Raw genomic sequence first — 15581 nt, forward strand, 5'->3', positions numbered from 1 at the left:
CTTTGTGCTCGCATTTGTGGCCGCTGAACTGACATGGCAGTGGTAGCAGCTCGCAAGACCATGACCTCGTCCAACGAAGCCCCTGGCGATAGCAGCGCGCCGCCCAATCCCACAACGCCGACCAACCTCTCCGAACACTCCAAATCCGGCGGCTCCAAGGATGGCAGCGCGACAGACGGCAAAAAGACTCCTGGAGAGTCCCCCAAGTCTGCCCCGGCGGCAGCCCCGGGCGGCCGTCCGCGCTCCAACACCAAGAAGACGGAGCCCCCGAGTCTCCTCCACGACTTCCTGCTAGGGCGGCCCTCGCCGGCGAGGCTGCAGGCGGAGCGCAAGCGGCGGCAGAGCATGGACACGGTCAAGGCGGAGGCTCGCCACGAGATGAGGCAGAACCAGGTGCGCAAGCTACAGCCGCCGAGCGGCGTCAGGGACAGGGTCAAGACGTGGCAAAAGGCCAATGCGGCCGCCATGGTGGACAGCAACCCGGACGATGCCGCCACGGAGCCGACGGACGTCGCCTTTGCCGGAGAAGAGATGGAGAGCGTGACGGAGGAGGACCGGGTGCGCATCAAGATGAGGCAGAAGAGGAGGCCGCCCAAGGCCATTGTCCACAACAACGGCGGTGCAAAGTCCGAGACGGACAAGAAGGACAAGGAGATCCCGCCCCCTCCTAAGAAGAGGATCGTGAGCGACGACAACTGGGTCAAGCCCAAGGTCCGGAAGCCGTCCGTTCGAAAGGTGTCGCCGCGTCCCAGGAAGACGAGCAACCCCACCCCGGCCCGCATTCCAAACGGCTTTGTCTTTCGAGCAGTGCCCAACCCGTCCTTTCAGAGCAAGGTCAAGGCGTGGGCAGAAAAGGTGGTGACGCCGCCCCCAAAGAGCCTCAAAGGCTCCCTATCCTCCGATCTTTCAGACTCTGAGGAAGAGGAAGAGGAGGACAGTGACGACGGGGAGACTGCGACCGAAGTCACCGCGAGGAAGCCTCTCAAGCCCAGCATGGACGACACTGATGGCATCCGAGTACGGCCGATACGGAAGAAGGAGCCCGATGACGACGGGATTCGGGTTGCACCAAAAAAGGCTACAGATGACGACAGTATCCGGGTCACGCCGAAAAAGGCTACAAATGACGATGGCATTCGGGTCACGCCAAAAAAGACTACAAATGACGACGGTATTCGGGTAGCGCCGATAAAGGCTTCAGATGACGGGATCCGCGTTGCGCCAAAGAAGGCTGCAGATGACGGTATCCGCGTTACCCCTGCAAAACCTCCACCTACCGCCCCTCAGGATGACGGTATCAGGGTCAAGCCAGTAGAGGTCAAGGAGTCCAAGGACGGCATTCGCATCACGCGTATGAAAGTTTCACCACCACCTCGCGGCGACGGCATCAGAGTAAAGCCAGTGACCGAGGCCAGGTCAGAATCCGGAACTCCGAGGCCGACGCGGCAGCGAAGCAAAAGTACAGGTACCGCCTCCAAGAAGCATACGATTCACGACTTGATCAAGGCTGTCGAGGAAGCAACCTTGTTGTCAATGTCAGATGGTGCGGAGGACCTGGACTCGTATCTCGATGCCCCGGCTGAGGAGCCCCGGCCGAAACCTCGACAGGGCGGTGTCAAGAGGAGCGGAACGAAGCGTCCGAATACTAGAGCTAAGTCGGCAGACGTTGGCTCCCGCGCCAAGCAGCCGCCTCATATTCCAGACTCAGACCTGGGCACTACCTTGACCGACAGGTCCCTGGCTGACATTCCTGGAGAAATTCCCTTTGGGCACTCCGCCTTTAGTGAGTTGGATTTGCCCCTCAGGGGTCCTCCAAAGAGCAGGCCGAAGCAGCAGCAGCAGCAGCAGAAGCGTACGAAGCTCGACCGGGCAACGAGTTTGAAGGCCATGCCAAACGTGTTGAAGAAGGTGGTGGAGGAGGGCAAGAAGATTATCCAGGAGATCAACGAGCCCTCGAGGCATGCGACACCCAACAACCCCCCGAGCATCGAGAAGTGGCTCAACAATACCGTTGAGCCGTACGAGAAGGGCAACCGGCCACCTTCCCTCTCGTCGACGCTTTCCGATGAGGACGATGAAGATGACGATGTCACGATAGGAGAGGCTGCGCCCAGGGACACTACGCGAGAGGCTAGACGGGAAATCAGACCAAAGGAGACTACACGGGAGATTAAGCCGAAAGAGGCCATGCGGGAGACGAAAGCAAGGGAGAGCCGGGAGACGACACCGAAAAAGACTACATCGAGAGAGAATGTGTCGCGAGAAAGCCCACACAGAGCGTCTACGTCCAAAGAGACAAAACACAGAAGAAAGCCCTCGGCGGAGACAAGGAGCTCAATGGTCTCGGATTCGCGCGTAGTGTCAAATGTGACGTCCGATCTCTCGTCCAACCTTACTTCCAGCGTCGAAACGACGCACTCGGAAGAGACCACTCAGAGCGCGAATGCATCAAGTCCAAAATCAGGATCAAGGACTAGCAGAGAGTCCGAAAAGAGGAAATCGGCCTCATCATCGAGTCTCAAAAGGAGGAGTGCAACGAGGGACTCTTTACCCTCGTCTAAGTCAGGTAGCACACGACGGCCGTTCCTTGGTGCTCTGAAGGAGGCCTTTCAAGGAGAATCCGCGACCCTTACGAAGCCTATCAAGGCCTACCAAAGCCAGGAAGAGCGCCGCTTCGCATCCGATGATGACTCTCTGGAGGATGATGACCAGACTGAACTCGAAGCCGATTCCCAGTACATGCAGTCGAATTCTGAGCTGAGCAGCTGGGTCACGACAGACACTCGCTCAAGTACCGATAGGGACTCATCCGTCCGCAGCTCATCAAGGGGCGTACCACACATCGCTGGGCCTCGCCTCCGACCTCCGACGAACGGCCACGAACTCTCAACCATTCTCTCCGAGGGGTCTAGTGTCAGCCATTCGGAGACCGAGTCAGACGTGAGCCGTTCTACCCTCACCCGCTCGACGACAGTTTCAAAGTCCACCGACCCGAGAACCCCCCAGCGACAAGGCTCCGGCCTCAAGAGAAGGCTGACGAAACACTCTGACCTGGTTTCTGTCCTCTCACTACCCGATGACGCCAATGTGCCCCAACGCATCAAGAGCAACCGATCGAGGCCAAGCCTCCGGAAAGCACGCGGCTTGTCTAACAACGTGACCGCGGATGACTTGCTGAAAGAATTCGCCGAGGATGAGAACCTGTTCCGACGAGAGCTCAAGACGCTGGTAGACGGCGTGATACCCGTGCTTCTGTCTCATGTCGTGAGCGACAGCACTCCCCCCTCTGAGCTCTTTGGAGCTGCCTCTGCAAAGGCCAAGGTCGACGTCACGTCCAAATCGGTCGTCAACATGGGCGTTGTCCTTGAGAAGCTCAGGAACGCGCACGACAAGGCCCCCCTCAACGACATCCGCCGGATGGCCAACTGGGCTCACGGCGTTGTCCCTATTTATAACAACTACCTAGGCGTCTGGAGGCTGGGCTTCCAAGACCTGATTGTCAATCTAGCGCCCCGGCGAGGCTCGGCAGACGAAGATGACTCCCTTCTCAACGCACTGCCAAGGAACGCGAATGGCGATCTCATCAACGCCCAGGGAGAGCGCGTCGCCGTCGCCTATCTCCTGAAGAGGCCCCTTCTTCGTATCAAGCAATTGGCCCGCCTCATCGTCTGCGTGGATCAAATGTATCCCTCTCCCGACACCAACCAGCTAGTCAAGGACTTTGAAGCCTTGCAAGAAAAGGCCCGTCAGCGCCATAGAGAGGAGGTTGCGAGGATTATTGACGAAGAAGCCATCAACACGGATACTTCCAGAGCGCGAGACCTCCGAACTCTTAGTCCCATGAAGTCCGTCACTATTGCCGTCTCTCGTCAAGTTAGTGCCAAGGACATTTTTTCGCTTGACCTCAGTCACTCCAACGGCCAAAGACTGGAGTGTCAGGTGGAGCTGGTGCACCGCGACAACCAGAGCCGTCCTGAGGATAAGGGGGATCTACTCATCCGAGAGGTTGGAGACGGCCGGCGGTCCTACCTCCTCTTCCCGCCCATTTCCATGTCCCTCGTCTCTGCTCGCGCGGGGGATGGGAAGCAGGACATGGTCGTCATGGTCCGTGGAAACCACAACGGAAAGGCGTGGCACGAGCTGCTCAATCTCTGGGCGGATGAGGAGGAGCAGATTCTGGACTGGCTTGACATCCTGCCATCTTCGCCTGTTCCCCCCCGGCAGCCCGAGCCCAGTATCCTTGACGAATCTGAGCTGGGCTCGGACTCTCCGGGTAGATTGCCAGACGTGCCTGTTGGCGTCCAGAGCATGGTGAGCGTGGCAACCCGGTCCGATACCACCGACCATGACGACTCTGACAGCGGTCTCGCGACGCCACCTACCCCCACGCGAGCCGCCCCAGGACCCCCGGGCAAGACAGAGCCATCTGCCTCAAGACAGATCCCCATCATCTACCACAATGACGCGCCGCCGCCGCGACCACCTGTTCACCGAACCCTTAGCCCCACACCTCAGCAGTCACCCAAGTCTCAGTCATTGCTCAAGCCACCGATCGACCTCCACGCCAATGACCGCCTCAAGCGAAGAGGTTCATCTCCTCTCAAGCACGAGTACTTGCCTTCTGAGGTCTCGTCCGCCTCGGGCCTGTCTTCTTCTGCCGTGTCTTCTATCGTGGAAGAAGGTGAGGAAACAGAGTCTGATGGTGAATCTGTATCTGGAACTGAGTCTGAGTCCGAGTCATCGGATGAGGAAATGGAGAGTCTCGATATTCCCCAGACTGAACTTGGCTACAGCATCAGGGAGGATGACCGGAGAAGGGGCTCGTACGCACCTTCGTTTGCCCCTTCAAACACTCCTGCATCCGAAGTCAGTTTGACGCCATCCAACTCTGCCTCCCAAGCTGGTCTCCATGGACGAAAACCATCAGAGGAGGATGGCAGCATTGCCAGATCGGGACGATGCCTCGCGACCGTCTCCAGATGGTCTGACAAGGGAACGTGGAAGGACGTTCATCCTGACCACTGTTCGATCATGGTCACCGATGGTCTCATTGAAGCATTTGCCTTCCGAGACAGCAACTACACTCAGCTCGACGACAGGCCCATTGTCGCGTTGGATCTCACGCCCCTGGTTCTGATTCGACAGAGCACCGCCGTTGACTTGGAAATCCGGTCATCAATGCAACCCCACAGCAAGCTGGCACCAGTCTACCAGGGAGGCAACTTTCGCTTCCGGTGCTTGAACGGCCCCGACTGCTACACCCTCTACACGGCCGTCCACCACGCCCGCCTCAACAACCAAAAGTTCATCCAGCTGGAGAACGAGGCGCGATTCAGGAGCTTCGGGGAGCGGCCGGCTCCCCCCGAGGAGGGCGACAAGAGCAGCCGCCGTAGCTGGTTCGGTAGGAAGAACAGCTACCGCAGCTCGGTGAGGGCGCCGCAGTCGCAGCATTTCGATGGCGCGAGTACCACGCCGTCGTCGACGCTCTCTGCCTCGAGCTTCCTCAAGAAGCTCACTCTTGTCGGAAACTTGTCGTTCAACCTGGCGCGATCATCCGTCGACAAGCGCGGCGGCCGGGGTGGAAGCGGCAACAACAGCCTGTACACGACGGGCTCCTCGTCAGGATGGGGCTCGCCGCGATCGCCGTCCGTCAGCGTGGACAACAGCGGCGAGGTGCCGGTCAACTTTGGCACCGACAACATCCGCATCCGGCTCCACCTCCTCGTGTCGCCGGCCAAGTGGGAAGACTACGGCAACTGCAACTTGCAGATCCGACGACCGCCTCCCGGCTGGCGACAGGCTCTCCGGGCAGACCACGGCCTCGAGAAGCGCGTGACGGTGACGACGGCGCCCAAGAAGAGCTCCGAGAAGCCGATTGTGGTGCTGGACGCCGTCTTGGGGAGCGGATGCTTCACGCCAATGGGCAGCCGAGGCATTGTCTGCGGCGTGTGGGAAGAGGTCAAGAGCGGGGATGGCGTCGTCGGCGGCGTTCCGGCGAATGGGGCCACGGGGGGCAATATCAAGAAGTGGTGCTTTCAGTTTGCGAGCGTGGCGGAGGCTGGGTGGGTGTTGCGGCTGGTTCACCAGGAGGTTCTTACTACTTGAAACATCGGACAGGAGAGGAGTCGAGTTCGACTGTCGAGATGTTAATGGGTTCTCGATGTCCGGATATATATACACACATCCGTTTTGAAGCGATTTGAGCATTATTCGTCGAAACTGTTATTCTTCGGAGCATGCATACCGCATGGTTTGTATTAGTTGCGTCAGCGTGGCCTGTTTACATTATATCCCCCCCGTTTTTTTTTTTTTTTTTTTTTTTCTGGTTTGGCTATGCAGTGAGGTTTGATATTCGTACATTGGAACATTGTGTATCTTAGGGAGGCTTGGAATCGTTGGAGTGGGAGGGGGTGTTAGGAGTGCTCGGGGTGTTTGATGAGATAGCGGGAAAGCGGGAGGACCCATTGTGCAGACTGTTGGGGTTGAAATACAGTTGAAGTTATATATGTCACGAGGAGATGTTTACTGTGATAGCGTGACGAGTATGTTTGATTGTGTAGTTGCTCTGATGAGAGAGACTTGAGGTCTGGTGACTAGATAGATATTGAGTCGACTTGAGGTCTAAAAATTAGGGAGAACTTCTCTAGGGAGGCTTGAGAGGCTTGATGAGAGGAAAGACGTTCGTTTTAGACTTGGGTAGAGTTATGGCTGGAAGGCTTCACGTGGAATATAACACTCGGTAGAGGATCAGTGTTGTTTAGAGAAATCTCAGGTGAATACTGTAGAGGGCGGCGTTGTTATGTAGACGTTTTCGAGTATACGTGCCCGGCGGGGAAAGCCGGGATGTCGATACCTCTGTGGTCAAGGTTCGGCTAGGGCAAGTTTGCGAGAGAGAGAGGGAGAGAGGGATTTAGTATTTACTGTATTCGCCCACTCTTACTCTTGGAAGAACTGTTGGGTGGCGATCTTTTCTGTTGATTTACTTGGTAAGACGGATGAGGGGGCTACATGCAACTGTCTGACGGCTGAAGGATGGGGAAGTCAGGGGGGGTGATCTAAGATGGATAGAGATTGTGGCAAATGGGCAGAAGGAGAGGAAGAAATGCCTCGAAGATTTCTTCAACGAGACTTGCTGATGAGGACTGAATGGAGGTAAGATGATAAGTGAGGTATGGAGGGAATTCTGGAGATTGGGTGAGTGGGCTTTTTGGTGTATCCATCTGTAGATCAAGAGGGCTAGAAACGCCCAAAACAACTGGGAAGGCTCGGATCGACAGAGAGACCTTTGTTGAGGCCAAGACTACGCTTGAACTGATGGAAACGTGTAGATCCAAATCAAATTCTAGGCAAGGACAAGAGTCAAAATGCCTCGGCCGTCTCTCTCTGTGTGTCCATGTATCTATCACTAGACCAGGGGGGCAAAGTGCCGGTTCGTCTTCTCGTCTTGCAGCTTCCGACGGATGGAGCAAAGTCTCGTCTGGCTAGGACTTGTTTCATGCCTTTGCAGATGGGGGGAGGTACCTCGTGGTACTCTTGTGTACATTCGCTCTTGTTGCTCGTACGATTGTCATACCTTGGCTGTGAACTCGGGGTATCTTTGTTTTGGTTCGGGCTATCTTGTTTGTTCTGGTTTCGTGGGAGGAATAGGGGGGGGGCGCCGAGGCATAGATCGAGGAGGTTGATAGTGTGGAAAGGGACTCGGCGAGGGGTGTTTGATTTTTCGTAAAGGGAATCTAATGTCTGTATCTGAGATGGTCAGTTTTCAACATTATATGAGGTCTTTTCGTACTTGGAAAAAAAGGGGAAGATCAACTTCACAGCTAGAATCAACACACCCAAAGCACCCCCCCTTCAAATTGACGCGAAACAAAAAGACACGACTCAATAGACATCAAGATCACACCAGAAATAGCAAGAAAGAAATTGCATTTTTCAAAGACAGGGCAACAAATGGATTTTGCTTCTCCTATCTACGCTTTTGTTCGACTTGTTGATGAAAACCAGATAGAGAAGAGGGCTTCTCGTATTTGCTTCGAAAGAAGGAGCCAAAAATAAACCTCGACCTCGTATTTGCTTCAGCTGCGATTTTCCCCTTCCCTTGTTTCTAGGGAAACCACTCAAGCCGATTTACTGCATCAAGATTGACTCTGAAATATATGGAAGTGATAGGAATTCTTGTTTGATACTGCCCGTGGGAAGTAAACCAGGTGGTGATGGTGGTGGTGACAATCTCTCCCCTTTCGCTTCGACATCGGGCTTGCTTGAACGAGTAGATTGCCGAGGATAAAGCACGTCCGCTTCATTGACGCCTAACACGCTCTACATCTCTGACTCTTGGTAAATCATTTATCTCCCATCTATCGAGCAAATACCAAACCTTTGCTCACAACACCTCAACCTCCTCCTCCTCCTACTCCAAAACACGCCCTTCCCTCGACCACGTCCCAAACCCATGCATCAAACTCCCACCCACCCATCACCCGCAACGCTCATACCATACCATAAAACAAACCCATGAAGGGCCAAGCAATCCAGCCAATCCAATCACCACCCAAGGGCACAAGAAAAAAACCGCCCGAAACCCCTGCCACCGAAACAAGTATCCTATCAACCATTCCCCCATTCCCAATTTTTTTTCTCGTATTCAACAGACAAGCGCCCCCTCCCCCCTCTGCCTTTTCCCCCCATGGACTAGACCTACTTTGTACAGAGGAGACAGAAGCGGGCAGTTATCCGCTCATTGTTCCTCGCCTTGTTGCCTCTTCTTCTCTTGGGCTCCCTCCCTCCCTTTGATCTTTGTACTTACCGATCCTCGCCTTGTAGATTCAACGACTCTAGAAGCAGTATATCAAAAAGAAAACTCGCTCCATGAACCATCAATCAAATCTCTGGAAAAGACAAAAAAAGTCAGTCTCAATCCAAACAAAGGAACAAAAAGGCATACCAGCCATCACGGTAACCATACCCGGAGCCCCATCCCCATCCCCATCCCCATCCTCACCGTTTCCCGTTCTGAAGCAGGGGTAATACCACGCACCTTTTCTCCTCCATCTATTCTCTCACCTCCCCCCCCCCCCCCCCCCCCCCCTCGTGTCGAAACCAGTGATTCGCCCCCATGGTCCAAGTAGTACATAAGTGAAGAAAAACCTGCAGGAAGCGGCGAATCACACAAAGGCAGAGAAGAAGAAGTCCTCCTTGACTGGGGCCGCCTAATGCATGTACATATCCTGTGTACTTATGCAGGTATCCATCATACTCTTTCTGATAACGGATAGGATCCCCTTCCCAGGTTCCCAGGGGAGAACATGCGTGCCAGTACCTAGTCTGAGATAAACAAGGACGCTGCGGCGGTTCTAGCACATAGCCGGGCAAATAGCAATAATGCAAGCGCCAAGGGGAAAGTCGTTTACCCGCCCGCCCGCCCTCACGCTCTCTCTCTCTCAAAATTGGGAGGGGTGGCTGGCAACTGTTGGCGGAGGTTGTTGGTTCCTGATGACACTTGGGGCCCTGGAGTATCTCCAGGGCATGGGTTGGCAGGCTGGGTAGTTGAAGCACGCGTGGCTTGTTGACATGTCTTCCGAGGCCTGGTTTAGTGCGATGACTGGTATCGAAGAGAGATGAGAAGCCTGGACGGTAAGCTGCTGACTGCCCTGCACAAGTAGTCAGCCGCGCACTCAGTCTGTAAACAGTCACATGAACATTCAGAGGCTCGTGGGCACATTGAACACGATCATATTAAATCCCATCCAAGATGCCAAAGGCAGAGCTTGAATCATCCGCAACCATCCTCTGTAGCGTCGTCCATGTAGATGAACGACGGCTATTCACAAACTCTCACAAATACACACTCAGATTCTGGCACGCTCTCGGCATCATGGGCACTTTATGCCCACACTTCATCCCACTATACATGCCAGCGGCCCATTTGCCAAACAAGATTCCATTGAAGATCAAGTCAAAAACCATGTTCAAACACCAAAATCCAAAACTTCCTCAGCCGATTGTTCATCTGAACGCCGGGAAAACGAAACGCCATTTTTCTATCCGCAACAATGTGCAGGAAGCAGCACAATGGTTTAAAAAAAAAAAAAAAAAAACAGTCGCTATGCAGTGTGATGTTCAGTTCGCCCAGTACCATTTTTGTGTATCCCGAAAGGAGTGAATCTATGTCGACCTTGATGTTCGTCATAACGTGATGTCATAAAAGGAGTGTGTGCGTAGTTTGGGGTATCTTCGTAAAAAGGAATGTCGATTAAGCTGGAGGGGGTATCGTTCAAGGAGCGTCGTGTATTAGATAATACATTAAATAGTTGGTGATTAGTGTCGTAAAGGATTGCTTCGGTCGAGGTCAACTCGAGAATTTGAAGGAGTGTCGTTCAGGCGTTGTGCTCAAGCAGGCTGTGCTGACGGGAGCAAGAAAAAGGAAAGATCAAGGCCCGTGTATCGTAATGTTTCATGGTAGTAGCGAGTGTGTTAAGGAGTGTCGTACATTTGCGTCTGCGTTGAAATCAAGAAAAGAAGAATGAGGAGGAGAAGGCAGATCCCAGCTGCACCCAAGTTGATCGCGGAGAAGGTGGAAGTAGTACGGAAAGTGACTAGGGACAGCGCATCGCTCATCACATCGCCCGCTGTTTGCCCTTGCCATCGGACTCCGAGAAGCTCGGAGTGAGTGGTGTGCGCGACAGCGGTGACGGAGGGTGCGGCGCGGAAGACACCGAGCCAGTCTGACGGTGTCGGTGGTGGTGGTGGTGGTACGGGGTGCTAGACAGCGGAACCGGAGACTCGGGAAGGGGCAGCATGCCCGGCGCGTCCTGGTGGTGATACGGAGACAGAGCTGGCGCAAGCGACGGCGCCATCGGCGAACCATCTGGAGGTGGATAGGCCGAAGTACTGGAGTTCCTGAGTGGCAACGGTCAATCCGATTGTGCTTCCTCGAGCCGGGGTTGGAGAGTCGAGTGTGTTGGGGGTCCATCTAGAGGTATCTAGATCCACACGGACTGCTGGGGAAGAACGAACCCGACGGGGTAGCCGCTGCTTTGCGCGTCCTCGAATATCGGCGAGTGGCTGGACTGGAAGCCTCGCATGTCATACCCACTGTACTCCTCGGAATCGCTGTACGCGAGGGAGGCCTCAAAGGTCGACGACGCTGGGCTGTAGGAGATTCCATACGAAGGAGACGGCACGCTCAGGTAGGGCTGGCTCAGGTACGGAGACGAAATGGCCAGCGGGCTGAGCCCGTCAGGTGGGCCTGCCGGGGTAGGGCTGTTGAGCATTGGCATGCTCTCGGCGCTGTAGCTGAAGGCAGGGTTCCCGTACGGCGTGTAGGGCTCCGACGAGGGGACCATTGGCACCTCTTCGCGCATCATGGGGAAGTTTGGCGGATGAAACGTAGGGAACGAGGGCGTCCTCTGCGGGCTCATCCAGCCCATGCGCGACCGGAATTCACTGACGGTGTCGAGCGGGTATTCCATGAGCGTGAGCGGCGTCTGGTACGAGCCCTTGACGCTGCTTGCCAGGTTCATGGTCATGAGCCGCCGGGCAATCTCCTCAATCGGGGCCATGGACAAGCTGCCAAAGTAGGCCGCGCCAATCTCGGGGAAGAGCCGCTCCATAAGAAGCGCCGCCGTGTACAGGTGAGCAATGGCAACCAGCGAGGCGGGGGAGCACTGGTAGTTCTGAATGAAGCCGACCGGCACCCAGAAGAGCCAAGTCCGCAGGAGCTGGAGGCGCTCAAACTGCTGGGCAATTGGAAGAGTCGGGCTGATCTTGCGGACGCCCTTGAGGAAGCCAATCAAGTGCTGCATCTGCATGAGGCATGCGTCTTCCTTGAAGTGCTTGAGGTGAGCCTCCACCTTCATGACCTGGTCCAGGGTGCGCTGGTACGCCTCAAGGTCGTCCTTCTGGGGGTGATAAGCCCGGCGCTCAGGGTCCGGAGAGGGAGGAGCCGTTGGGAACGTGCTGCTCTCAGCAATAAAGTCCGTGAACTCGGACTCATGCTTCCATGCGTCCATTGCTTCAATCACCTAAGGAGCAAAGTCAGTCACCGCTTAAAGGGAAATGAGAGATTAGAGAGGCTTCGAGAGAACCAATAGAATGCTTGGGCTTCACGTCATCAACCAACAAGTACATACCGTCGTAGTCCCCTGCATGAGTTTGGTCCAGTCGCGCCTGAAATGAGAACCGCAGTTAGCCATTCAACTGTTCCATCGATGTGAGAGCGCCGAGAAAGTTGTGCTTACCAGCTAGTGGCCTGCCACGACAGCACAAGGGATGCCGCAAGGATAGCGTCGGACGTAGCGCGAGAGAAGGAGTTCAAGGCTTCGTGCAAGCCGTTGAAGGCCCTGCCCCTGTGCTCAAAGGCCATGGAGCCGACCAGAGGGCAGTCGGTCAAGAAGGCAATGTGCATGGCAGAGAAGGCCAGCAGAGCATGCATCACAAAGGGATACTCCGCGCCAATCTTGAGCAGGCTGGGAACATCATGTTAGTGCTGGGCAGCTTGTCACGGGCAGCAGCGACAGTGCTGCATGGAGAAACTCACGTCGGGATGTATCGCGTCCACAAGGTCAAGTTGTTGGCCTCCTGCGTCATCAGCTGATAGTGCAGGGAGGCAACGTGGTAGATCAACCGGAGATCCTCGAGGGAGTATTGGTGCGGCGAGGGAGCCGGGTAGATGCGGAGCGACGGGAAGGGGAACATGCCAGTCCTCTGCCACTCGCCGATCGCAGCCTCAATCTGGGGCGTCCACATGAGATCGGGCTTGTCCGGCGTAGCGGAGCGACCTGCATCAGGCACCTGCACGTCGTTGTACGGGCAGCGGATCTTGTGCTTGGTGCAGTTGCGGCTGGCCACGCGGGTTAGCAAGGTTGAAAAAACTTCGACGAAATACGCACGACAACTTACCATTGAGGGAAGCTCTCGTCGCAGCGGATGTGACGACGCTTGCTAGGTTCATAGTTAGACCAATGCTCAGGGGTCTGATTGGGGTTGCCGTTCAGCGAGAGTGAGTATTGCTACGTACCACGTATCACAGCCTTTGCGGGACTTAGTGTGACTGTCATCACAAGGTCAGCTCATGCGTCACTGGGACAAGGAGGGGGAAAAGGTGAAGGTGAGGGTGAGGGCAAAGGTGAAGGTGACCGGGCTGCGTAGGAGATGACAAACCTGCGACGAGGAGGACCACCGCCAGGGCCAGCCATTGTAATTGGAACTGTAACGAACGAGTGCTATACGATGGTCAGCAGATGGGACTAATACAAAAGACGTCTTCCTTCCAAGACAACATCAGGGACAAGGCATACAAGATCCTCAGGGCACAGCTGGAAATAGCTGTGCTTGACGAGCGAGCGGGTTTCGTGGCTATTGATGACTGGAGCCACGAACAGACACTGCTGAGGTCAAGCGTTGATTCAGTTGCAACGGTGAGGGCGCAACTTGGTCCTGGGGTTCCTTTTTCCTAACAGACGATATACTAATATACACACGTGTGTTCCGGTGTGTATACGATGGGTCTTCTCTTGATTAAAAGTAGCGATCGAATATGGCGTGATGATTTCTCCTTGGGCCTCGAAATTAAACAGAATGTAATTGTTGGTCGTAAAGATAACGTCGTTCTTTTTTTGTTGGTTTTATCAATTTTTCTTGTTGGTAGCGATTGTGGAAAGCGATTGTGGTGGTGGTGGTGGTGGAATTTTCTTTTCAAAGAGACATTGGCGGCGGCTCTGGTTCAGCCTTGTAAAGCCTGGGTGAAGCCGCAACAATTGCTCGTCCGTTCGAATCCTTTGCGCAATTCGAAGCCTCTCGGGTGTGATCCAGCTGAGTCAAGCTAAATCGACGGATTCCGCGCAAAGATTCGAGATTCTTGCCGTGGGAGTTGTGGAACAAGTTTCTTCGTCGTCCGGTGGCTTCGGGATCAGGTCTAGAGTGGTGAAGGCCGGGGAAGGGGAGGGTTTGCGACGGAGGAGATGGTAGAAAGAGGAGGAAAGAAGAAAAAAAGAGCACCGGTAAAGCGAATGACAGGAGTCAACGAGGACTTCCTAAGAGGAGTGTTTTTTGGGGGAGCGAATGTGGGAGAGCGAGCGTTGAGTCGAGATGGTTGGAGTGAGACCGGGGGAGAAGGAGAGAGGCAGAGGTTTTGGGGGGTTGGGATAGTTAAATACACAGTGAGCAGGAGCAGGTGGTGAGTGGCTGCTCACGCTCACTGGCCTGGGCAGCACCCGAGAGCACAGCACAGCACACAGCTCCAGCTAACCTACCTACCTAATGGGCTGTTACTACGGGCTAGCAGAGCCCTGGGCAGCACAGCCAGCCATCGGCCTACAGTATAGTGCATCCAGCGGGTGCCGGTCAGGTCGGAAATGTACCTGCTGGTAGCCCCAGGTAGCATCGCCCAACCGTCCGTCACCCTGCTCGCCGAACCTCTGGTGCTAGATCCTTCCAGTCTGGGTGCTAACGGGGCCCTGCTGGTCCGCCGGAGGGGGGCCGCTAGGGGTCTGGCGCAGCCCGCCAGGAGAGCAGGTACCAGGCGCCAGACCACTGCGGCTACCTGGGGCTACTTCCAGTTGCAAAAGGGCCCCTCCAGCGGCCATGTCCCGCGACTGGGGGGGTGCAAGGGGGTGCCACGCGCTGTGCGACTCGGCCCTCAGGTCAGTGGTCGGTGCCGTTGGCGGTCCAGTGGGGGCGCTGCGGCTGTATGGCTGCGCTGCTGCACCCGCTGCCCATGAACTTTGGTAAGCGGCAGGTTGGGGACGGAGATGCGTCAGGACTGGTTCGATCACAACCCGCCGGCGGCGATTGGAACCTGACAATCCCTACGTCTTACGGCCCATGTCACAGGCTCTAGCGGCTGCACTCACTTAACGAGCCGACACTTGTCATCGATACTTGGTGCCGGGCTGCTTTTTTCCAGGCACTAGGTAATAACAACAAAGATCGGCAGCAAAACGCCGTCGTGCTTCATCCAAAACTCCAAACTTCAAAACTCCAGAGCTGGAGCCGCCTGTCTTGAACTTTACCTAAACTCTGCCAGGGATCAACGTCAAGAACGAAATAATATCTGCCGCCGAACAAGGAACAAGGGAAGCAGGACCGAGGCTCCCGCGGCTCCCTCTTGCCACGGGCATCGAGCCAAAAGCGACGTCAAGTCACGGCCAGCCGAGTCAAGCAGCGATGAGATGAGCGCGGCAGGCCGTGGCAGAGCCTGGCAAGGAGAGGCCAACGGTTGGTGGAGAGAGGGGGCAGGCGAGGGATGATGGATGATGGATGATGCCTCATCAGAGCATGCCGACACCCCCAAGTACCGCTACTACGACGAGGCGGGAGTGATGCTGCCAGCGATGCCGCCGGCCTGCTGCCACTGTGCGTACTCGTACGTACTGCGACTGGCACCCGCTCAACGCAACAAGCGCGAGGGGCGTGTGACGGCTTGTGAGGCTTGGCTGTGCAGCTCCTAGGAGGCATGACGCACATGGCACGATGCCCGCGCACCATGAAGTAAAAATAACAACTGGGGCGAGCCGTCGGCTTGGTTGCGACCAGGGTCCGAGGGCTTTTGCGTGTGGGGGACGGCACCAAGCCAGAGCTAC

The 15581-nt window shown here is 55.6% G+C and overlaps 3 protein-coding genes across 3 annotated transcripts; 2 read left to right on the forward strand and 1 right to left on the reverse strand.

Moving 5' to 3' along the window:
* Window positions 1-60: 60 nt before the first annotated feature.
* On the forward strand, window positions 61-6105 carry TRIREDRAFT_110023 (uncharacterized protein; the record flags this gene model as incomplete). Its single annotated transcript, XM_006967580.1, has 1 exon — window positions 61-6105. The coding sequence occupies one exon, from the start codon at window positions 61-63 to the stop codon at window positions 6103-6105; it is 6045 nt and encodes a 2014-aa protein (XP_006967642.1).
* Window positions 6106-10982: 4877 nt separating this feature from the next.
* Window positions 10983-13873, reverse strand: TRIREDRAFT_22925 (uncharacterized protein; the record flags this gene model as incomplete). Its single annotated transcript, XM_006967530.1, has 8 exons — window positions 13299-13873; window positions 13162-13223; window positions 13019-13051; window positions 12901-12942; window positions 12539-12841; window positions 12240-12467; window positions 12132-12168; window positions 10983-12023 (listed from the first exon to the last, which is right to left on the reverse strand). Exons 2-8 carry the CDS (start codon window positions 13194-13196, stop codon window positions 10983-10985), a joined length of 1719 nt encoding a protein of 572 aa, XP_006967592.1. The 5' UTR covers window positions 13197-13223; window positions 13299-13873.
* A 481-nt stretch (window positions 13874-14354) lies between these two features.
* On the forward strand, window positions 14355-15248 carry TRIREDRAFT_110025 (uncharacterized protein; the record flags this gene model as incomplete). Its single annotated transcript, XM_006967581.1, has 2 exons — window positions 14355-14642; window positions 14913-15248. The coding sequence occupies 2 exons, from the start codon at window positions 14355-14357 to the stop codon at window positions 15246-15248; spliced, it is 624 nt and encodes a 207-aa protein (XP_006967643.1).
* Window positions 15249-15581: the final 333 nt, after the last annotated feature.

The sequence above is a fragment of the Trichoderma reesei genome, assembly GCF_000167675.1.
Source record: "Trichoderma reesei QM6a unplaced genomic scaffold TRIREscaffold_18, whole genome shotgun sequence".
NCBI classification, from domain to species: domain Eukaryota; kingdom Fungi; phylum Ascomycota; class Sordariomycetes; order Hypocreales; family Hypocreaceae; genus Trichoderma; species Trichoderma reesei.